Source organism: Muscardinus avellanarius, assembly GCF_963383645.1.
Source record: "Muscardinus avellanarius genome assembly, chromosome: 12".
Taxonomy (NCBI): domain Eukaryota; kingdom Metazoa; phylum Chordata; class Mammalia; order Rodentia; family Gliridae; genus Muscardinus; species Muscardinus avellanarius.
Window position 1 is genome coordinate 11924948 of NC_137798.1, and position 24372 is coordinate 11949319.

A 24372-nucleotide genomic window follows, 5' to 3' on the forward strand; every position below is an offset into this window, starting at 1 on the left:
ACAGAAATATCACCGGCAAATAAGGATGTTTGGTCACTCTGGCAAACATCATGTAGCCCTGTTGCCAGGTTAGGGTCCTGCTGCTAGGTGGTACCCTGTTCTCTCCCAGACTGTCCACCACTGTAGAAAGTCTATTCCACAAATCAAGGCAAAGCCTCACCCAGCAATCTCTCTTGACATCCCAGGAAAAGAAGGGGTAAATACAACAGGAGCCACAACGATGTGGGCAGAACCTTTATCTGTTTGGTTTATCACTGCGCTCTGAGCCAGGAATAGAACTTGGAAGGTTGTAAGTGCTAAGTATTTGTCAAATGAATAAAAGAATATCTGAACGGTTTCTAAAGCCATCATGAGAGCTCCTGAAAACCAGAGACTTGGCAATCCTAGTAACACATAAAAAGGGTCTGAACTCTAAAGCGCTATAAAAATCTAAGGCATTATAAGGACTGTATGCTTTTCCCCTCGGGAGCACTAATAAATATGAAATGTTCACGGGTTTAAAATGTCATATGGAACTAAAACTCGACACAGTAAACTGACTGGGAGCAAATTATTTCAAAGCCACTGCTGAACCTCAAATAAACTGGGACTATTGCCTGCAATATGTCCAGCACAAACTGACTCAAAAATTTTTTGGCCAAAATTAGGACTAAATTGAGCAAATGCTTAGCCCAGGCTCACTGTGTGTAAGTTCTGTGAGAAAAAGGTGCCATGAGAGACCCAGATTTGCATGTGATTTCATGGGAGAAAGGAAAAAGAATGGGAGAAGGAGGGTGGTCTTTAGACCACCATGCAGGTTGACCTCCTGGAAAAATAAAAGAGCAAAGAGGAAGAAGAACTAAGTAGGAAACACTCTGATTCAGCACAGTTCCTTTTCTGTTAGTGTTTTCTGGGGAATTTTGTTTTTCTTTTTGTTTTGTTTTGTTTGGTTTGGTACTAGGGATTGAACTCAGAGGCATACTACTGCCGCACTAAACCCCTAGCCCTATTTTTTGTTATTTTGAAACAGGGTCTTTCTAAGTTGCTGCTGGTCTCCCTAAATTGCTAAGGCTGGCCTTAAACCTGCAACCCTCCTGTCTCAGCCTCTCAAATACTAGGATTACAGGTGTGTGCCACCACACATAGCCAGATTCAGAATAATTCTAAGGAAGCTTCAACCAGGCTGATTTTGCCTCCTCGAGCCAAAATAGACTTAGTAGAGAAAGAAATTCCATATCCCAAAGAATGAGGTAGCACTAGTACCCGCGGTATTCAGTTGCTGGCCTCAACACAAGTAGGGTGGAAGTCAGAAGGCATCAACTGGGTCCTCAGCCCACCATGCTGAGTTCTACAACTGGAATTCTACCCCACACATGTTCAGGGCTGCCACACGCTGTGTTGGAACCAGTGTTGCCCCTGGAATGACTCTTCTGTGACTCCAGCTAGGCTCAGAAAAGTTATTCCAGCCAAGTCAAGCAGGGTGATGCAATCACCTAGTACTTGGGAGATTGAGTCAGGATGATCACAGGTTTGAGGCCAGCCTCAGCAACTTAGCAAGACCTCATCTCAAAATAAAATAAATAAATAAATAAAAGGGCTTGAGGTGTCGTTTGGAGGGAAAATACCCCTTAGTTCAATCCCCAATATCAAAAAAGAGAAAAGAAGTTATGCTGGCCATAAACTGAACACTCATGGTAGCCAGATAGCATGTAAGCCATCCCACCAACACCAGCTTTTTCTTTTTTTTTTTTTGGGGGGGGGGGTATTGGGGGTGGAACCCAGGGGCTTTCTACCTCCGGGCTACACTCCCAGCCCTATTTTTATATTTTATTTGGAAACAGGGTCTCACTAAGTTGCTGAGAGCCTCACTAAGTAGCTGAGGCTGGCTTCGAACCCGTGCGATCCTCCTGTCTCAGCCTCCCAAGCGCAGGGATTACAAGCGTGCGCCACCACGCCCGGCACAACACCAGCTTTTTCTTCCAAATGTTAAAACATTCGATTCCTACTGGTCAAGATAAAATTTTCTCATAGAAATCAAATAATGCCAAGCTTTTTTTTATAAAATAGAAATCTATATACTTTTATTTGACTATTTCCAAAGAAGTCCACCCCGAATCTCACATGTTAGCTCTTCAGAGTTACTGAAAACATCGCTGCTATCCAGCACAAACTCTTCACAGGGCTAGGTTGCGAGTCCTTTACGTCATACTTAATCAGTCAGTAACTGCGATTTTGGTCCAGAATCCAACCAAGGAGAGCAAAAGTTGAGCGATCCTTAACTCATCCCCAGATGAAGCACCTTCCGAATGAAGGCCGGTCCTCCCCAGTGTCCCCTGTAGGAAATAACACAGAAGTTATTTAAGGCAAAAGATATGAGGTGACGCCAGCCGGCAGGATGTCAAAAGGGAAGCCAAGATGCTTGCAGAGCAAGTTTATGAGCCCGCAAAATAAGATTTGCATAGTGACGCAGAAAGAGTGCAAGACTAGGAGAAAGCAACCTGCTTCTGGTCCTAGCTGCACAGACTGGCCATCCTGGCTTGATTCAGCAACACCGTATAAAGCTCTGTTGGGTGCAGACTGCCATCTTCCCCGCTTTCCCTTGCTCGGGAACAAGAATGGAGCTCAGGGCTTCTCAACCTGAGCCACAATGAAATTTTTGACCAAATAGTTCTGTATTATGGGGCCTTTCCAGTGCATGGTAGGATGCTTAGCAGTATCCCTGATCTTCGCTTCAGATGCCGTGGCATCCCTCCCATTGCAACAACCAAAATGTCTCTAGATATTGCCAAATGTCTATTAGGAAGCAAAACCATCCTTGGTTGAGGACCACTGGTGTAAATATTGGCTCACTGATCTCATATGAGTTTGGAAATGTCAAAAGAGGTCATGATTTTTTTCTTTTAGAACAGAGGGAGGAATTATTAATCATAAATCTGTATGATTCTACTTATTGGATGCCCGCTTTTACCTCTCTCTATATGTGTTATGTCATAAATCTCCACCCGCTTTTACCTCTCTATATATGTGTTATGTCATAAATCTCCACCTTATGAGATAAACAGTTACTTTTGTAGATTTAAAAAAAACTTAAAAACAGAGAGCTTAAGCAACTTACACGAACACATACAGCTACTAAATGGCAGAGGCATGATTCAAACACTGGTTGGAAGAATCTAATAAATAGACTTAAGCCGGGTATGGTGGCGCACGCTTGTAATCCCCGCACTTGGGAAGCTGAGACAGGAGGAGCGCATGGGTTTGAAGCCAGCCTCAGCTACTTAGTGAGGCTTTTGGCAACTTAGCGAGACCGTGTTTCCAAATAAAATATAAAAAAAAAAAAAGGTCTGGGAGTATAGCCTTGAGGTAGAAAGCCTCTGGGTTCCACCCCTAGTACCATAAATAAATAAATAAATAAATAAATAAATAAATAAATAAATAAATGCAATTTTTAAAAGAAAGCCTAGGTCAGACTCCAAACTCTACGTTCTGAATCACTTTCATTTTTCCCCAATCAAAATAAAAAACAAAAGTAAGATAGTGGATGAGAAAGTACTGGACGTGTGAAAATGATCTACTGTTGTTACTAGTTTTATTATTTATCCAGCAGCAAAAGAGGGCCAGAGCATGGAAGACAGAAGACTTGGTCACTGCCAATAATGAAGAGAAAGTGCGCACCCCCTGGGGATGATGGGCGGCCCCCCACCCCTCTCCTCACGCAGGGCAGCCCTCTGTCCAAGCATGGCTGAGACTCCGGAACCCTCCAAGGGCTGCCATCACTAATGAGAAATAGCCCGGCCGGGTGGACCCCTTAAAAGTCCTGCTTTGGGTGAAAGTGGAAAGGCATTCATGAGAGAGACATGCTGCCTGAGTTGGTGCTATTGCTCAGAGGTGCGCCCACCACCCAGGACAGGTGCACCCACCTCAGCATGAAATTCCAGTACAGGAACGGCATCAGGTTGGCCTTCATGAGATACATCGAAAGTCTCTCTTTGCTCTGATCGAAGGGGAAGGTTTCCAGCGGCTGAGCTTCGTAGTCAAACTCTGCGAGAATCACACGGTTGTAGCTGGTCACCAGTGGACACGACGTGTAGCCATCATACTAGAATCGTAAATGAGACTGGGTGGGGTGGTGCTTTTTTTTTTAATGGGACTCATACAAACTTTTTAGAATTTATTATTTGCTCTGTGCAGTATTTTTTATATATTCTAAATTTGGTACAGCCAAAAATGTAAATGTTGTAACAGAAAAACAGTCCTAAAAGCAGAAATCGACGTATCTATATTGGAGAACCTAATTTAGAAAGTGGCAAAATTGAGCCTGGCGTGGTGGCGCACGCTTGTCATCCCCGCGCTTGGGAGGCAGAGACAGGAGGATCGCGCAGGTTCGAAGCCAGCCTCGCGCGCTGGCTTAGGAGACCCTGTTTCCAAATAAAAAATCTAAAAATAGGTCTGGGAGTGTAGCCCGGAGGTAGAAGGGCTTCCAGGAACCCCAGTACCACCAAAAAAGAAAAAGAAAGAAAGAAAGAAAGTGGCAAAATTGTGAGAAAACACCGTCTTTGCACAGGACGAAAGGTGATAAGTAAGACAGTGACTCTTAACAAGACATACAAACCTTCTTCATTGGTGTTTGATTCTTCATAATCCGGGAAATGGTTTTATCAAGTACTCCTGACTGGGCAGCTATAACATAAATGGAAAAGACGTTAAATATATAAAAGTATCTAGGTTTTCCATGAAAGCAAATTTACAAATAACTTATTTACAAATTACATCATTTATAAATAATGTAAACAGATTAAGGCAACTCCATTACCCATCCCCCCAGATTGTGATTAGAAAGTGACTCATTACTACTTAAAGTTCTGGCTATCACAGAAGGTCCTTTGATTCATCAAAGGCTCACAAGGAAGCCTCTGTTGGTTTGACATTAAAGACACCAGCTGTCTCCAACAGTACTAGAAAGATGGCCTGACTGATGGCTGTCAGCTTGGTCTGTGTGTCCAGCAGCCCATGGCCACCCAGGACATCCCTCTGTTCACAGACAGCCTAGACTGCTAGTCCCAGGCATACGCATTTCAGTAAAACACTGTGATTTCTATTCTATGGATTTCCCTTAATGAGGCTGGAGCAGATAGATGTAGATATAGGTCCATATGCATATATACCTCTTTCTTTATATGTATATGCATATATAAACACATTATTTGGTTTTTGTGGCACATGTTTGTAATCCCAGTACTTGGGAGGCTGAGACAGGAGGATCATGATTCGCAGACAGCCTCAGCTACTTAGTAAGGCCCTGTTTCAAAATAAAGAATAAAAAATAGATCTGGGGCTGTCGCTTGGAGGTAAAGTGTCCCTGAGTTCAATCCCCAGGACCACACACACACAAAAAAAAAATAACATGATGGGCTTCTGAGGTTCCCCAGTGGAAGGCATAGAGCCTCATGTACAGAGATCCTTACTGAAACATTTAACCTGAATCTAGCATAAGAAAAACAAAAAAATTCAAGCTGGACATAGTGGCACATGACTGTAATCCCAGGAGTTAGGAGTCTGAGACAGTAAGACTGCAGGTTCAAAGCCAGTACAGGGTAACCTAGTGAGACCTTGTTTCAAATTTTTAAAAGAAAAGAAAAAAGGCTAGGTGTGTAGCTCAGAGGTAGAGTGCCCCTGGTTTCAATCCCCAGTACCACCCCCCCAAAAAAGAAGAAAAAAATTAAACAATTCTAAATGATGGAATACTCTACAAAATCCCAGCCCAGACTCTTCAAAAATGCCAATGTCATAAAAGTAAAAATACACATGTTAAAAGGCCTGTCTGTATTAAAGGAGACTAGAGAGACGGGACAATTACTGCACGGTAGGGATTTAAGGAGGATGAGAAGAAGGCCAGGCATGGTGGCACATACCTATGATCCCAGTACTTGGAAAGCTGAAATAGGAGGATCACAGGTTCGAGGCCAGCCTCAGAGACTTAGTGAAACTAAGCAACTTACCAAGACCCTGTTTCAAAATAAAAAATATAGAGAGCTGGGGGTATAGCTGAGAGGTCAAATGTCCCTAGGTTTAATCTTTAATGCCAAAAATATAAAAAATCAAGGGTATTATGGAAGTATTAAAAAGAACAATTTTAGAGGAAAACTGGAAAACTTTATAGTGGATTATATGTGATATTATTTTGTTATATAATGTTAGATTTCTTGAACATGGTCTTGCATTGATATGGAGGAAGACGTCCCTTCCCCTAGAAGTTGCAGGCTGAAATACTTAAGGTAAAATATCATGATGTATAAATTTACCTTCAAAAGAGTCAGCAAAAAATACATAAAGTTATGAAGTGAAAGTTGCATGATAGTAATAATGGCCTAATACCTAAATGGCATATAAGTATTTCCTACACTTTCAGTTTTTTCTTGGTTTGAGAGTTTTGAAATTAAAAAGTTGGGAGAAAACTAACACTGATGATTTAAAAAAAAAAAAAAAAGACGGCATTCAGTAGATGTCCTAGAAGTCTTACATAATGTTGAAATGGTCGGTGAAAGTAACACAACATATTCCACAGGTGTATAATTCACACAAAACACTACCACCCCCATCAGCAGGGAGGTCCATGTTTTATAGCATCCAGAAGACAGTTCCTGCCTGTCGAGGACAGAATCTAAAAGGCAATTCTCTCCATCACTGCTAGTGCAGAACATCGAGGTAAAGAATTTATTTTTCCAGGCTGAGGCCTTAATCGTGTACCCATCAGGGCACGCTCCACTGTGTTTGCCTTAACAGAACAATTTTCTGGTCTACAAGCTATCATTGACTTGCATGTGTTTTCCGGGGAAACAAATGTTTCTCTAGCTCTATGGTGTTTCAGGCAAGAGAATGATAGCCAACCTGCTGTGGTGTCAGGAGCCAAGAATAAAAGGGAGTTGAGCATGGCAGTATTAGAAATAACAGAACTCCAAAGAGTGGGAAAGTAAGGCTCCTTTCTCTGAAAACAACCCCTCCTACCTACAGGCAGAGAGTATCATGCTATTTTGGGGAAAGCACTCAAAAGACAATTTCTTTTTGTAACACACTGAGTTCACTACTTGCTTCCGCCTGATTTTTAGGCCACACGTGTTTCTTCCATTATTCATGCAACCTCGTTTGTGCCAAACGTTCGTGTTTGTTATGATGGTGACTTGGGGAGACATCAGTTTGAGAGAAGCAGAGCTGTTCATCCTACCTACTGCGGCAGCAGTCCTTGATGTAGGAAGGTTGGTACAGTCCCCAATCCCAAACACATTTGGGTATTTCTTATGCTGCAGAGTCTCTTTATCCACATCCACCCAGCCGGCGGCATCGGCCACGGGGCTCCCCTTGAGGACATCTGGTGAACTCATCGGCGGCGTCACGTGAAGCATTTCATACTGCACAAAAGAAGAATGGCCAAATTTTCGTCTTTTCTATCATTTACAGCCCCACCGGCTCTCCTAACTCCTCTCCTACTCCTTACACTGTACTACGATTGCATGGAGCACTCTGCAATCAGTGTTTGTACCAACCCACAGCCTCTCCAGGATTACACATGCTCCAGTGGAGGACAGAGATAAACTAAGGAACCGTATCTCTGACGACATGGTCCTCCCGTACTTAACCTGTGTGGTCCCTTCAGCAATGGACATGGGGGAATCCAAGATATTAGAGTAAAGTTCACTAACATTCTGAGAGCATCCATTGATGTTTCTATTATTGCTAAAATAAAGGGGGTGATGTGTTCCGATTCCTCTCTCCCTGACCGCTATCTGTTAGCTTGTAACATCTGGCACTTCAATTTTATTCTGGAAGGAAGTGCCTGAAATTTGTAAAGGCCATGACAGGAGCTGGCGAGTGACCATAATTTCCAAATATGAGTTAACTTTAAAACACATAAAAGAAGTGTCAAATGACTCATTTAAGATGGGAAAGAGAGTGATAAAAAAAATTTACCTAGCATTGTGGAGAAGATGGGGTCTGACTTAGTACTCTATTGACTGAGTAGTGCAGAGAACAGAGATGGATTTTCCTCCAAACACCAGTATCAAGATTACCCTTGGAGGCCGGGTGTGGTGGCGCACGCTTGTAATCCCCGGGCTTGGGAGGCAGAGACAGGAGGATGGCGCTGGTTCGAAGCCAGCCGCACTGGCTTAAGAGACCCTGTTTCCAAAAAATATATATATAATAGGTCTGGGAGTGCAGCCCAGAGGTAGAAGGGTTTCCAGTACCACAAAAAAAAAAAAAAAAATTACCATTGGTAATAGTACACTAACCCAACCTGAAGGCTCCTGATGGCTCATTTTACTTTTTTGTTTATGTAATATTCTTCCACCTTTTGTAGTTCATGCTTTTTGGGTTTTTTATTTAGTTTTTATGAATTCCTTCTTGCACATTCAATGTGCTAGATGGGCCATTTCAGGAAACACTGACTCAAATATTCACATAACATTTAGTAAAAATGTTATGTGAATATTTATGTGAAAAATGTTATATGAAAAAACATGAGTAAAAGCCTTCACCTCTTAAGGCAGTCCCAACTTTGCCATAGCCAATAGCCCCTGGCTTCCATAAGGAGGCCCATGCCCTCATCAGGGCTCAGCCATCACTAGTGAAATGAAAACTAGAAAGCTGGCCTGTATTTATTCCAACTCTCAGATAATTATAAGCCTAATAACCTTAAAGAAAGAGTACTGCACATGTATTCTATAGTTTTTCTCTGCAGAATGTTCTTGGGTGGCTCTTTGGGAGTCGTAAGTGCCTGTGACCAGGTCCATTGATTAACATGGAGACTGAACATCTCTGCAGGATAATGGATAAAATGGTCAACACACATCATCCACTCGATTATTAAGGCCATGTCTACATTCCCGCAGTCAGCTAGAACTACTTTTTTTCAACTGAGGCCTTGCCCTTGCTAGAGTTATCCCTATCTGAAGGAGTTAATATTCCTGAATTTTCAAGTACACAAAAATTCTATGTACTTTTTCTAAAGTGTTTTCAGGTAATTATCATATAGGCATGGAGTTTTGCTTGTGATAACACCCTAGACAAAAGAAATACTGTAGTCTACTTTATGGATTTATTAAAAATTAACCTTGACAGATAGTTGTAGCTTGTTCTTTATCCATTATTCATTTTCATAAACTATGATAAATAACTTTAACATAAATAATTCATTTGAGCCGGGTATGGTGACACATACTTGTAATCCCAGCATTTGGGAGGCTGAGACAGGAGGATAGTGGTTCGTGGCCAGCCTCAGCTACTTAGTGAGGCCCTTTGCAACTCAGTGAGACCCTGTTTCAAAATAAAGAATAAAAAATAGGGCTGGGGTATAGCTCGGAGGTTAGAATACCCCTGGGTTCCATTCCCAGTACCACAAAAAATTAAATAAATAAATAAATCAGAGTCATAGCTTTCAAATGTTAGTACCTATAAGCAGCACTTGGGAGACTTGCGGAAAATTCGGGTTCCTAGGCCCAAGATCTCGGTCTAGTAGGTCTGGGTGAAGCACAAAACTCTTACTTTGAACCTGCTAGTGATCCAGACATGTAAAGCTGGTGTATCATATGCTTAGAAGCTCTGGCTTGAAGGAACAGGTTCACTTACAATGAAAATTAGAATGCTATTACTTGGAGAAGTCAATTCATCTGTCAGGTCTTTGATTTGCTTATCCATAAAGAAACGCATTAGGCTAGAAAATCTCCCTCTAGTTGTAGGACTTTATGATATAAAGCAAATTTATATAAAAATTCAGAAGCTTTTTATTAAGGATCCAAGATTATCAAGCTATTGGATTCATATAATTCTGCACACGGTTGTTCTCAATCCTAGTCGAACATGAGACTCATGAGGGGAATTTTTGAACTCCCTGCCTTCACTCCAAACCAATTAATCAAAATCTCTGCTGGGAAGAGTCAACATCAGCACATTTCAAAAGCTTCCAGTTGATCCCAGTGCGTCCAGGGTGAGGACCAGCTCAAAAGATTTTGGTGGATTTTTTTTTTTTAATTCAGAGTTTAAGAATGGATTTGAAGCTGGGTGTGGTGGCCCATGCTAGAAATCCCAGTACTCTGCAACTTAGCAACACCCTGTTTCAAAATATAAAATATAATAGGGCTAAAGGTATAGCTCAGAGGTAGAATGCACCTGGGTTCAATCCCCGGTATCAAAACACACACAAACACACACACACACACACACACACACACACACACACGAATATCTATAATTCAATAATTTATTTTTTTTTTTGGTGGTACTGGGGGTGGAACCCAGAGGCTTTCTACCTCCAGGCTATACTCCCAGACCCATTTATATTTTATTTTGGAAACAGGGTCTCACTAAGTTGCTGAGAGCCTCACTAAGTAGCTGAGGCTGGCTTTGAACCTGCGCGATCCTCCTGTCTCAGCCTCCCAAGCGTGGGGATTATAAGCGTGCGCCACCATGCCCGGCTAAGAATATCTATAATTCAAAGGAGAATACTTATAATTCAAAGAAGATACAAATATCTTCATTCTTTACAAACTGTGTAAAAGAATATAACCTTTATTTATGAAGTCCCTACCTATAAGTGCAACTGAAGTAAAGCACGCCAAACTACAAAGTTAAGTTCTCAGAGCTCACTCACTCTGCTCTTGAACTGTGCTTTGGGCCGCTCCCACAGCCCATTCACTTTTACTTTGCAGTAAAAGTTTGGCCCTCTCATTTTTTCAGCCAATAAAAGACTAGAAGGATCAATTTAAGAGCACCAAAGACAGAGGGACCTCCCAAAGTCACAACTTCCTGACAGCCAAGAGAACTAGAAAATGACACACCTGAAAACAACAGCAATAAAAAAAAAATTAGAATCATTATGTAAAACAGTAACTAAACATATAGGACCCAGGAGGCCCTGTGAGTACTATAAGACAGCTAGTCAAAATGATGCCCCTGGCCTGGGAGAACTAGATGAGCAATGGACATTCTGTAATATCAGAAAGTAAGAATGTGCTGGAAAACATGGGGACACAGGAGCCAGCTGGAAAGGATTCCTCCCGACCAAGTCTGGGACAATTTCAACACCAAAATAATGAAAGCCGGGCGTGGTGGCGCACGCTTGTAATCCCAGCATTCAGGAGGCTGAGACCAGAGGATCACAGTTCACGGACAGCCTCAGCTACTTAGTGAGGCCCTCTGCAACTCAGTGAGACCCTGTTTCAAAAAATAAAAGGCTAAAAAATAGGGCTGGGGGTGGAGCTCAGAGGTGGAATGCCCCTGGGTTCCATCCCCAGTACCACAAAAAATAAAAAAATAAAAATAATTCAGGACATGAGTGAATGATAAACTTTGGGGAGAGAATAAAAACTCTAGAGTTAATTCAGTAATTACTTAAGAGTGGAGGAAAGGCTCTTACTGACACAATGCCAACTGTCTACTCAGAGATGTAGATGGAACTCTGAAGTTAGAAAATTATCACTTTGCAAACACCATAGATAAGACTAGATTAGGCAAGTATTATCAGTGTCTGCTAAGGGGAGACAGTAAAGAGCAGGGTCTTAAAACACTTCACAACAGACTTTCTTATAAGGAAGAGAGAAAAAAAACTGTGATCATTCAGTGGGAAAATGGGACTATCTTTTGACTATGTTCAAAATAATCCCCATCAACAAAAAAAACAGTGAACACTGGGTGCTCACTACTGTGATTTCCTAGAACACGACATTACTTATGCAATGGTCCAGTCTAAAAAAAACCTAAAACTAAACACACACACACACACACACACACACACACACACACAGTCAAAAGCAAAATGTGGAAGATCTTTTTTTTTTTTTTTTTTTTTTTTTGGTGGTACTGGGATTCCTGGAAACCCTTCTACCTCCAGGCTACATGCCCAGACCTATTTTTATACTTTTTTATTGGAAACAGGGTCTCTTAAGCCAGTGAGGCTGGCTCCGAACCTGCGCGATCCTCCTGTCTCTGCCTCCCAAGTGCGGGGATTACAAGTGTGCGCCACCACGCCCTACCTATTTTAAAAATAGGATCTTCCAGCCGGACGTGGTGGCACATGCTTGTAATCCCCGTGCTCGGGAGGCAGAGACAGGAGGATCATGCAGGTTCAAAGCCAGCCTCAGCTACTTAGGGAGACCCTGTTTCCAAATAAAATATAAAATAGGTCTGGGAGTATAGCTGGGAGGTAGAAAGCCTCTGGGTTCCACCCCCAGTACCACCAAAAATAAATAAATAAATAAAATTAAAAGGTGGGAAAAGTATCACTACTAAAATGTTCATGTCAAAAAAAAGGAAAGAAAGGCTGCAGAGGTGTCCAGATTATATGAGGCTAGAGAGACAAAACAATGAAATATAATACTTGACTATAGACTAGGTCCGATACTGCAGAGAAAATACTGCGAATGTTACTGGGTCAATCAACAAAATTGGATGCAAATCGTAGATTAAAATATCTTATCTGAGGTAAATTTACCAAGTTGATTAAAGCTGATTACTAATGTGATTACATAAGAAAATACCCCTAACTTGAGAAATTTAAAGTATTTAGGGGCAAAAGAACATAATGTCTTAAGTATGCAACTTATTTTTGGAAATTTTAATTTATAGCTAGGTAGATATAGATATGAGAGAGAGCAAACGATAAATGTAAAGCAAATGGCATAAAATTCTGTCCATGAAATCCAAGTACACATCTGTAATCCCAGTACTTGGGAGGCTGAGACAGGAGGATCAGGCTTAAGGCCAGCCTCAGCAACTTAGCAAGATCCTCGTCAACTCAGTGAGACCTTATTCCAAAATAAAAAAATAAAATAGGGCTGGAGGTGTAGCTCAGAGTTAGAATGCCCCTGGGCTCAATAACCAACACCAAAAAAAAAAAATCTATAAATGAATCCAGGTAAAGGCTCTATATAATTTTATTTTTACTGTTGCAAGATTTCTAAATTTTATATTATTTCCAAGGAAAATTTTTAAATTATGATCCGGAGTCATCGGTAACCTTTTAAATAAGTCTCAATGCATTTCATTTAAGAAGAATATGTGTAATAAATTTTAGAAAACAAGACTAAAAAGAGCTAAAAACCTCAGAATCTGAAATTTTGATGTTTAGAAGACTAATCTTTGCTTAACTTCAAAATTCCTTTTTATGGACCCCTTCATTTTTGAAGTGCTAAATGAACACAGCGTGGCTGCGTAATGCTTTCTCGTTGCTAACAGCTCTAGCCAGAATGATACAAATATTCTTCCCCATATTTCCTTCCACCTCATTCTTAATCTTTGTAATACGTCTATAAAAGTGCTGTCCCCACTTTACAGAAGAAATGGAGACACATAAAGGCCAGGCCCAAACAACAAAGGCTAGCTAGATCTTTCCAAGATAGGAGGTAGCGCTGCCAGAAACTTCAAGAACTTCTAAGTGCCGCCTTTTATGCACTGGTGAAATATGCATAAAGATAGACTCAGCCTCAGGTGAAAGAGATTCCCCAGTTATTCTTCAACTACTGGCAGCACTGCTCCTCTCACAAAACGGGCTGCTTCTCACATGCCGTAAGTGCAGGCAATTGCTGACTCCTTCTGAAAGCCCTCCCTTAACTCTCTAGGCACCACCCGGAGTTGTGAAATATTCTTGGCTGCCTCAAGTGACTTAGTGCCAGGAAAAGCAGAGTCGAAGGACTGGGACAGTGGATAAGCCTCCTCTCTCCTCCTCTCTTCCCATCGACGCAGCCTCTACCATCTTGCGCTACCATCTTGCTCTTCCTCGCTCCTGTCAGTCCACCTTTTCGCCCTATCAGTGTCCTCAGATGTTCCTTCCAACCAGGACTTGGGAGGCAACATGTCCCTTACATCTCGGGCTCAGTCCATCAGATGACTTCAGCAGACAGCCAGCCTTGACACTTACAGAAAACACTTGGGTCTCTCCAGGTTTATCCAGGTTCTCAAAAACAGCCTCTTGTTTATCAGCTCGGACTTCAATGAGGTTTAGCTTGTAGTTAACAGTGAGGTTTCGCTCCCGAATGATCTCCTGCAGGGCATTGGCATATTTCTTAACCCCAAAAATTGTTCCAAGAGCCGTGTTAAAAATTATATTGGCGTTGGATCGCTTTCCGGTCTGAGAAAAGAGAAGAAAGAAAACAACCAAAGAGATAAAACCCTCAGGCGAGAACTTATAACTATTTTGTGTTACGTTACCCTGGTGGGATGATATATGGGTCAATTCAATACTTCCTTTTTTTGTTTTCTGCCCATGATAGAACAACCAAGTACATCCTCAAGTTGGCAGATGAAGTGGGCACTGTTCAGCTGAAATCTAGAGGTCAAGTCCCCCCCCCTTCATAAAGAGACTGGAGCCAAGCTATCTATTTACATATTCACACTCCAAAAATATTTATAAAATCCTAGAGTTGGCCAGGTACTGTCCTAGGTGCTTAGGAGACAACAGTGAACAAAGTTCCTATCCCCTTAGAATTGTTCAAATGTTTTAAAGAGGTTAGTCTTCTCCCAACTGCAAAATCTTATGGCACCCGAAAAAGTCCTTCCTCTTAAGAGTCCTGACTCTTAAGAGTCAGGCTACCCAAACATTGGGAGAAAAGACTTGGGCAAAGGGAATTTTCAGGATGGAAGAAACACTTTTCTTCATTCCTCTTTTTTTACAACTTACTTATCTGGATCTCACCATTTGAAGAAATTAGGTGGGTAAGAACCTCACACAGTTGTACCAACATCTTATGACCCAGAATGGACTTTCTCAGAGTCATAAATGATAACTGGAATTGCTTCTTAATACCTCACCCCACAGGGGTGTTACAGTGTACAGATCTCAGCGGAAGCCTTGCCCAGTGCTCAGTTCTAAGCGCACACTCAAATCTCAGTCCTATTTACCCCTCCTGTTTTCCCCTCAGCTCCTTTATAGCTCACAGGCTGCTTTGAGTCCTGCCAGTGTCTCCAGTCAAATCACACTTTGGTGAACTGTCACACCCCAGATAAGGGCAGGGAGGGTGAGAATAGCTTCCCTCAGAATCTCATGCCAGGTATACTTGAACCCCAGACACCTGCCCTTACACAGAAGGCACATGGAGAAGGCTAAGCAAGCCTCCTCCACGCAAAAACTCTTTCCACAAAGGTTTAAAATTCCATATGAAGCCGGGCGTGGTGGTATATGCTTGTAATCCCAGCACTTCGGAGGCTGAGACCGGAGGATCGTGGTTTGTGGACAGCCTCAGCTACTTAGTGAGGCCCTCTGCAACTCAGTAAGACCCTGTTTCAAAATAAAGAATATAAGGCCGTGTGTGGTGGCACACATTCGTAATCCCCATGCTTGGGAGGCAGAGACAGGAAGATCGCACAGATTCAAAGCCAGCCACGTTAGCTTAAGAGACCCTGTTTCCAAATAAAAATATAAAATAGATCTGGGAGTGTAGCCCAGAGGTAGAAGGGTTTCCAGGAACTCCAGTACCACCAAAAAAATAAATAAATAAAAATAAAGAATAAAAAATTGGGCAGGGGTGTAGCTTGGAGGTCGAATGCCTCTGGATTCCATCCCCAGACTTGAAAAAAAAAAATTCCATATGAACTTTTTTTGCCTTTAAAATTGGCATTTTGCCTAATATATTGGCAAAAATGTATTGTCACAGGCAGAAAATATTTGTAACCTTGAAATTGATTAGAAGTAGTTGAGAATCATATTATATATAAAAGTGGATAATTTGCAATTAATTTCTGACTACAGATAAGGAATTACTTAAACAATCTCTATCATATTTTCCCCAGTGGACTTTTATATACTTGTAAAAAGTATATCACATAAGAGACCCTTTAATGGCATGTAATGCATCTAAATTTATGTGTACAAAAAGACTGTAACCACATTTTTTAAATGCCTATTTTAAATAAAACCCTGAAAAGAACCTGTGAAATTGATGACAGGAGCTTTATTAGAGCACTTGAGTTATGAGTGACCTCTTTCTCGTATAAACTTCCAATTTTACAATTATATAATTTTGCGCACAGGTAATAAATCTTAGAAAGAAAAGTAGTTCTATACTAAGGATGAAATGGACTACCGGTGAGGAATGTACCCACTCCCTTCTGTCCTGGAGAGAGTACATACCTTCCTGAAGTAGGCTTCCGATAAATACATAATCTTCTGCGGGGCTCCGGCGCACTTCACGGGGGTGTTGGGGAAGGTGAAGATGGCGTTACCCTCCTTGAAGTCCTGCAGAGCTTTCCATGTCTTCTCCACAGTTCTAACTGAGTAATTGGACCCTATTTTGGGATAAGCAAAACCTTCAGGTAGGCCTTTAATCTGCAATGGAGCACACAGAAAGATTGCTTTTAGATAAAAGCACACATGCCTCTTGGGTCTTTACTCTTTGCCATTTCTATAACCTTTCAAATACTCCAGTACTATTATTACCCACCACCCACCCTTGCCTGGTATCCACATGATTCAGGATTTTTACACAGTAACACATTTCAGAGACCCTTCCTGGGTCCCTTTACATGAGCCCCTTGCCAGGATTACATTCTTAAAGGTTATGACCTGGTTAGCACTATCCTTCAATTCTTTAACTATTTACTTACAGTCTTCAACAAGCTCCAGAAGTCATAACAAATGTCATGCTCCCTAAAACACAACATTATGCTTTAGAAAAGTAAACTTCAGTCTCACAACTGTTGGCTGGCATCTGGCTCCCTAGCTCCCTAAAGAAAAAAAAAAAAAAAACTAAGGAACTTCTAGGGTAGCATTGATATTGTGTTGGTCTTTCATATCAAAAGATCCAGCCATGCCTATAATTCCAGTACTTGGGAGGCTGAGATGGGAGGATCACAGGTTCAAGGCCATCTGCAGCAACCTAGCAAGACCCTGTTCCAAAATAAAAAATAAAATAGGGCTGGAGGTGTGACTCAGTAGTAGAATGCCCCTGGGTTCAATCACCAGGACCACACACACACACACACACACGCGCGCGCACACACCCGCGTGCATGCACACACACACACACACACACACACACACACACACACATATCCAGTCTCTACATAACAAAATGCAGATGTCCTTTCAGTATCTAATGAAATAACTGCTGGTGTCTAACTTAATATCTGCTTAAGGCCAGGCATGGTGGCGCACGCTTGTAATCCCCGCACTTGGGTGGCGGAGACAGGAGGATCTTGCAGGTTCGAAGCCAGCTGTGCTGGCTTAAGAGACCATGTTTCCAAATAAAAATATATTTAAAAAAATATAGGTCTGGGGGTGTAGCCCAGAGGTAGAAGGACTTCCAGGAACCCAGTACCACAAAAAAAAAAAACCTGCATAAGAATTAATCATCTAAATATTACTTCCAAAGTCAAGTTTAACCTTTAATACAGCCAACCCGGTCCCCCATAGAGAGATGGGTTTCTTGTAAGCATGGACATGACCGCTGTTTGGCAAGTGTTGCTATTAGAACATGCACATGCTGAACTTGGATTCAGACTTAAAGCTAAAGCACACTGTTATCATTGCCAGAATCTTAGAGAAGACATTTTTATACCACAAAAGGACCGCTGAGAAAGAAAATGAGGAAAGGCTTTCTTAGAACCTGCTTCTTGTCAAAATGAACATAAAGCAACCAAATACAGTGTTTGATCTTGGCATCAATAGGCCAGTGTGACATAGGAACGGTACCTTCTCGTAGTCCAGCTGGATTCCCAGAGCAATAATAAGATATTTGTAGGAGATCTGAAATACAAAAGAGGTTGTTTTAGACCAGGACTTAAAAAGCAGCAGCCCCCGGGATGACTCAAGACTCAGCGTATGTGGTCAGAACCATGTTTTCCTTTGTCAGTGTGAATGTCTCAAGGCAAATGGTGGTGGGCAGGGCGGCGGGGAAGGATGCTAACTCCAGGTGGCCATCTCGCCCCCATTCCTTCAGCCTCACACCTCACCGCTTCACAAACACAGTGTGAGCATGGGCTTGAGACACCTGGGATTTTATACAATGGAGAATGACAACAGCGAGAGGACAATATTTTGCGTAATATTTGTATGAGCATGTTTTCACATCGAGGGGTAGAGAGTGACTTCCTAACTGAATGATTGAATGAGCGTACGTGTCCCCCAGTCGCATAGAGACACGCCGAGATCTATAATCGGTCTTACGGATATCTTTATTCGTGGGAGAGCGGCCTCCAGCCCCCGCGTGGCCGCGGGGGCCGGTGGCAGGGGAGAGCGTGCGTCCCTCCCTCTCGGACTCCTCTCTGAACTCTGCACTGAACTCTCTTCTTCCAGGCCGGGAGGCCTGGTCCCCTCCGGAATTGCAGAGCTCCACCTCCTAGCTTACGGCCCTGCCCCCTGTGGGGCAGGGGGGTGACTCACACCTTACACTAACCTTTAAAGACAATTGACTTTATTTAAATTTAGGGATAATATGGGAATCTGACCCGTCATAGGAAGTGGACCAATATTAGAACTGACAAATTTCTATATGGAGGGTCATTGAAAAAAATATAATATAGTGTACTTATTCTTGTCCATCCTCATCTATAGAAGATGGAAAAGTCCTCACTTCAAATATGGGCATTGTGGTTATTCATGCTGCAGACAATAACATACATAAATATTAAGAAGGAAATGCTGGTTTGGGGTCAGAGAGAAGACAGGTTGAGTCCAGAAAGTATAAGTAAGAATGATGTAAAGTACAAGAACATGTCTAAAAACTCGGAGATGGAGAATGAGTCAGTGAGACTCAGGAGCCTAACAAGGAGAACCACATGTTTTTTTACCATGATCTTGCACTAAACGGAGCAACAGAACCAGCAAGCTGGCATATCCCACCTGAAAGAGAGGACCCCAAGGCCTGAGAGTGCATGGCTCTATCCGAGACGGATGGCTCCATCTTGGGCAGAAACTTGCTGAGGGGTCCTGCCCTGGGATCCAGGAGACTCAGCTCCAAGGCCACCGAGGCTTTCTTATGACTCTCTCATCTTGCCATAGGCCCCTCCTGGGCCCCCTTAGCACAGTGTACATGAGGCTTTACAGCGCCTGTCATGTTATATAGGAGTCCTGTCCTCCCCGCTGCATGGAACACTCCCAGAGGACAGAGGTTACACGCTCCTCCTTATATTCCTAGGATCCAGCACAGTCACTAAATATGTGAGAAGCTAGTAAAAGTTGGGGGATGGATGGATAGGTAAATGGATGATTTCAGTTGCTTGTAAAAAAAAAAAAAAAAAAAAAAAAAGACAATTTATCAAAGTGAACAGGTAACGCAAGCATCTTCATCTGTGTGTTCTGACCATCCACAGAGGATAGGTGGGTGCCTGAAAATCCTTAGTTCTCTAGAGAAGTCCCCCTGGATGGCTGTGAGAAGTCTGGGGTCTGGGGATGATGACCCACAGATGAAACACAGGAGCTCTGTCCATGAAAAGGACTTTGGCTATGTGCATATCTGGATGGATTAATTACAGTGAAATATTATTTCCAAGGTCTAGAATCAGATGACCTTAAGATTGTGGCAGACAATCATTAAGGAATATTAAACCCCTAGATAGCAAGATGTCGAAAAGAAAGCCTCAAAGCTTTTGAGTGAGTTCAGATTTCTGAGCCAGATGACCTAAACCCTAAGGAATTGCAAAAGCTGGTGAACAAGACTTTTGTGCAATCACAGACAACAGAGAAGACCTTGCCAGGAGGCCTAATATGGGCTGAATATGTCTCCATTTTATACAAGGTGGGGAGGTGAATCCTGACACTGCCGATCCTTTGCAAAGCTCTAGGTTCATCTACTAGGTGTTTCATAGCAATTTAGAAAAAGAAAAGGAGCACAAGGACCTGCTCTCAGTCAGTAACCAAACACTGTGCTAGCTCCTAGAGCACACGCAGTAAGTGTCCCCCCTTCCTTTTTATCATGTATTCTTTTGAAAATAACATTTTTTGAGCATTCGCCCACACAAGGTACTAAGTGCTTTCTCTTTTATTATTTACTTTTTTAAGTTTTTTTATGCTAAGAGCTTTCTATGTTTCCATTCATTTGGTGCTCAAAATAATCCAGTAAGGTAGGCATTATTATTATTATTATTATTATTATTATTATTATTATTACTATTATTCCCATTTTACAAATGAAGAAACGGAGACACAGATTGCTCACCAATATTTACTGAGCACCTTCTATGTGCCAAATACTGTGCTGGGTACTAAGCTTATAATGATGAATAAGAGAGACACTGTTTCTGCCCTCCAGGAACCCAGTCTAGTGGAAGAGATAATTATCATCAGATGATTACTAAACCTCTGAGTGCTATGATAGCCCCACAAGGGGTAATTTGATCCAGTCTGATAAGGTAAGCAAAACTCTCCTGCAGGCATTATTTATACTCTAAAGCTGAGTAGGTATTGGCCAGGGGTAGAGGCAGGACTGACAGGAGCAAATGATCTGAGGCCACAAGAGCAGGAACAAGAGAAAGAACAGAACCAGGTTAAGTGAGAAGGAGCAAGTCTACATGGGGCTTGTGGCATCTGCTCCAGACAAACAGATCGCTGGGATGGGGAAGAGCCAAAGATACCCTGAATCTAGGTGTCAGCAGTGACTTTAATTCGGTCTTTCACCTAGTTAATAAGCTAAGAAGGTAGAGAGTAAGAATGGAATGATATGGTAAATTGAGTAATATTTGCTGAAGAATGATGGTTAATTTATGCAAATCCACAAAGAGCTCTCTAGGGACATGTTACAAAATTAAAACTTTAAACCGAAATGAAGCCATCTGTGGATAACAACTAGGAAAAATTGCTAACTGGGTGACAGAATCATAAATCCAAAAGATTCAGATAGGTTGATGAACTAAAATCAACCAGATTATATCTCACATGAGACGCCATGTGCCAACTTCTAACACTATCTATAATGAAGTACCTCTGTTTAATAAAATCATGGAAGAAAGTCCCAACAGACGGCACCAATTTCTTCCCTAACCGTTGAGATAAGACCCTACAACTTTCCTAAGTGTTAGAATCTTAGGAGTAACAAGCAGAGTACAGCAATGAAAAAACCTATAAGCGCCCCTCAGGCTCAAGAGATGAGACCAGTTTATGGTTCTTAAGATGAACATGAGGGCGGACGTGGTGGCGCACGCTGTAATCCCAGCATTTGGGAGGTGGACACCGGAGGATCGCAGTTCATGGGCAGCCTCAGCTACTTAGTGAGGCTCCTTGCAACTTAGTGAGACCCTAATGCCTATAACTTTGCCTCGCTTATAGTAAATACGTGGGAGTAAATGAACAGGAGCCAGAGAGCCATGGATCGTGATTGCTGTAAGGTAGATATTCTTAATCGGGGTTCAGGGAAAGGCTCCAGAGAATCTCTGAACTTGCTGGAATTAAATGCAAATTATGTGTGTTGTTCTAGACAGGGCTTTCATCAGGTACTCAGAGACAGCTATGTGTGACCCAAGCAAAGCTTAAGAATGTCTGTGGCCCACGAATCCTTGCTTAGAGGGAGGGGTTGGACTTGAAAAGCTTCCAGATCCCCACCAGCTCTCAGATTTTATTCATCTCTGAAAATGGCAGAAGCCCTAATTTGAGTGGAGGGAGGGCAGATTATGAAGCTCCATAACACTCTGGGTGCCCAAGAACCCCGGGAGCCTGGGAGGAGGAGGAGCAATAGTGCTGACCACCTGCCATGGTCCCGGGCTCAGCCCAGAGCACAGGAAACTGCAGGAGAAACCCCAGCCCCTGGTCCCACCACCCTCCTCTAGCCAAATACAGGGGCAGCATTGCTGCAAAGCTTTGACTCCTGGGTGGTAAGGAAAAGATGGTGCTGTGCCAAGTGAGCCCTGCCAAGCTCTGGTAGCAACAGGATTCCCCTGCAGAGTACCCCCGAGTGTGGCTGGGATGGACATTTTTCCAACATCTCTTTCCTCTGGGCCAGGTACAAAAGCTGGCTGCTTTAAAAGACAGAGAAGGAAGAGGTACCTGTTATTTTGAGGTGTAGCTCAAGAAGCATTCCGATGCAAGATACGGTGCCAGTCAATAGGGTACAGAGCGGATGTCTGATAAATACCTGCCTTCGTTGTTCAAATATCAATTCTACATCACCCAGTCCTTCCATTTTGTACAGAATTCAACACACATTCACACACACACACGCACATACACACACATATATGCCACGCTTTCACCATGGAGCCGTCTGGTTAGAGAATGGTTGTGCATTAATACAACCCTCAGATTAACAAAACCAAACACACAAAGCCCCTCCAAGTCCCCGTGGTCACCTCTTTGCCGTTGTCAGTGCGGACGCGGTTCTTGTCTGGGTTCAGCTCCACCACTCTGGCTCTGATCCACTCCACGCCAGGTGGAATCACACTCGCCGTGGCGCGGCCAGACGAGGACAACTGTTTGGCACCGGCACCCACCAGCGTCCAAATTGGCTGGTAGAAATGTCTCTGAGATACAAAGTAGTTGGAGATTTATTTTAGTTTGAGCCTGATTTAAAGGTTTCTGAGTTGGACTCTCAAATACATTCTGTGACACCTTAGAGCTTCACGTAGAAAAGTCTCCAGAAGATTGGGTCCACCGTCTTGTTATGATCTACCATGGTAAACCCCAAGAACAGTCACCCGACACAAGAATTTTTTCAAGATCGTCATAACAAAGTCAAAAACTATCATTAAGGATTACTGTATCATTTATTGCTAAAAAATAACCTGGTATTAAATATTATTAAATTACTTAAAATTATTAAATTTTTTAGACTACAACCATCAGCTCTAGCAATAACTAAGGCAGGATACTCCGTCCCCCAGTCTCCTTTCCCGTCACAGGCCAGGGTACCCTTGTTTCTTGTTGGGGAGACATCTTAAAATGGAGTATGTAATCCCAGCATTTTGGAGGCCGAGACAGGAGGATCGTGGTTTGCGGACAGCCTCAGCTACTTAGTGAGGCCCTTTGCAACTCAATGAGACCCTGTTTCAAAACAAAGAATAAAAAGGAGGGCTAGGAATATAGCTCAAAAGTAGAATGTCCCTAAGTTTCATCCGCAGTACCGAAAAAAAAAAAAAAAAGAAAAAAAAAGGAGTACGGCTGTCCTGTGCCCCCTGTCTTCCCTCAAAGCAGGCACTTTTTCCTCCCAAGGACACAGATCCCAACAGGTGCACACCTCATTCCTTGTGAAACATTAGGCAAACTGCCAGAACTCTTAACTGCTTCTCTGAAGCTTTTGTACAATCTTAAAATGCTTTTTATGGAGCAGTGCCTTGCTCACTCTTCCTTCCTAGGATCAGCTTCTTCTTTCTCCCTTAGAGTCTTGATATAAACCCCTTATTCTTGGATTTCTCAAGCCCACTGACAGCTTTCCACAGGCTTCCCTGTCCCTCAACTCATCATCCCTTCTCCAGGCTAGAGCAGAGACAGGAAAGGCCATTGGTTTTCCTCTGGACAGGAGGTTGGGGTAGGAAAGGTGTCATGGATTATAATGTGTCTCCCAAAAAGGTATGTTAATTAATGCCTAGAAACCCACTATTAGGGAGGTCAAGACAGGAGGATGACAGGTTTGGGGCCAGCCTCAGAATTTAGTGATGTCCTGCCGGGTGTGGTGGCACACGCTTGTAATCCCAGCATTCAGGAGTCTGAGACAGGAGGATTGTGGTTCGTGGCCAGCCTCAGCTACTTAGTTAGGCCCTCTGCAACTCAGTGAGACCAGGTTTCAAAATAAAGAATAAAAAAAAAATAGGGCAGGGAGTATAGCTCGAAGGTCAAATACCCCTGGGTTCCATCCCCAGACCTGGAAAAAAAAAATTTTTAGTGATGTCCTATTTTGAAATAAAAAATAAAAGGGCTAGAGCTGGGCATGGTGGTACACACTTGTAATTGCAGCGTTTGGGAGGCTGAGACAGGAGGATTGCGGTTTGTGGACAGACTCAGCTACTTAGTGAGGCCCTTCGCAACTCAGTGAGACCCTGTTTCAAAATAAAGAATAAAAATAGGGCAGGGGGTATAGCTCAAAGGTAGACTGGGTTCCATCCCCAGTACTGCAAAAAAAAAAAAAACAAGGACTCTGTCTGCCCTCTCCTCCCTCCACTTCTCCCATCCTTTCTGGCCACACAAAGGCCCGTGCCTGGCGGTCGCACCCCACCACCTAACACACACCAGTGCCTCCCAGAGACCAGACTCACCTCGCTGGGCTCCACAATGGCCACGTTCTCTGCGCCCACTTTCCTCTTCATGCGGGTGGCCATGGTGATCCCACCGCTGCCCCCGCCCAGCACCAGCACCTCGTAGTGGTCCTTGGCTGCACAGCTGACCCCTGTGTGCAGCTGACGGGGGCTGACCTGCTGTGGGCCCAGCTTGAGGAGGCAGGCAAAGAGCCGGGCCCGGGAGCTGGACACCACGGTAACCAGAGGGGACAT

At 42.9% G+C, this 24372-nt stretch overlaps 1 protein-coding gene across 1 annotated transcript; it reads right to left on the reverse strand.

Moving 5' to 3' along the window:
• Positions 1-2254: 2254 nt before the first annotated feature.
• SQOR (sulfide quinone oxidoreductase) lies at positions 2255-24372 on the reverse strand (the record flags this gene model as incomplete). The annotated part of the gene is made up of 9 exons (XM_080707737.1): positions 2255-2312; positions 3900-4078; positions 4592-4659; positions 7202-7385; positions 13886-14095; positions 16094-16288; positions 17654-17707; positions 22240-22410; positions 24139-24372. 9 exons carry the CDS (start codon positions 24370-24372, stop codon positions 2255-2257), a joined length of 1353 nt encoding a protein of 450 aa, XP_080563863.1.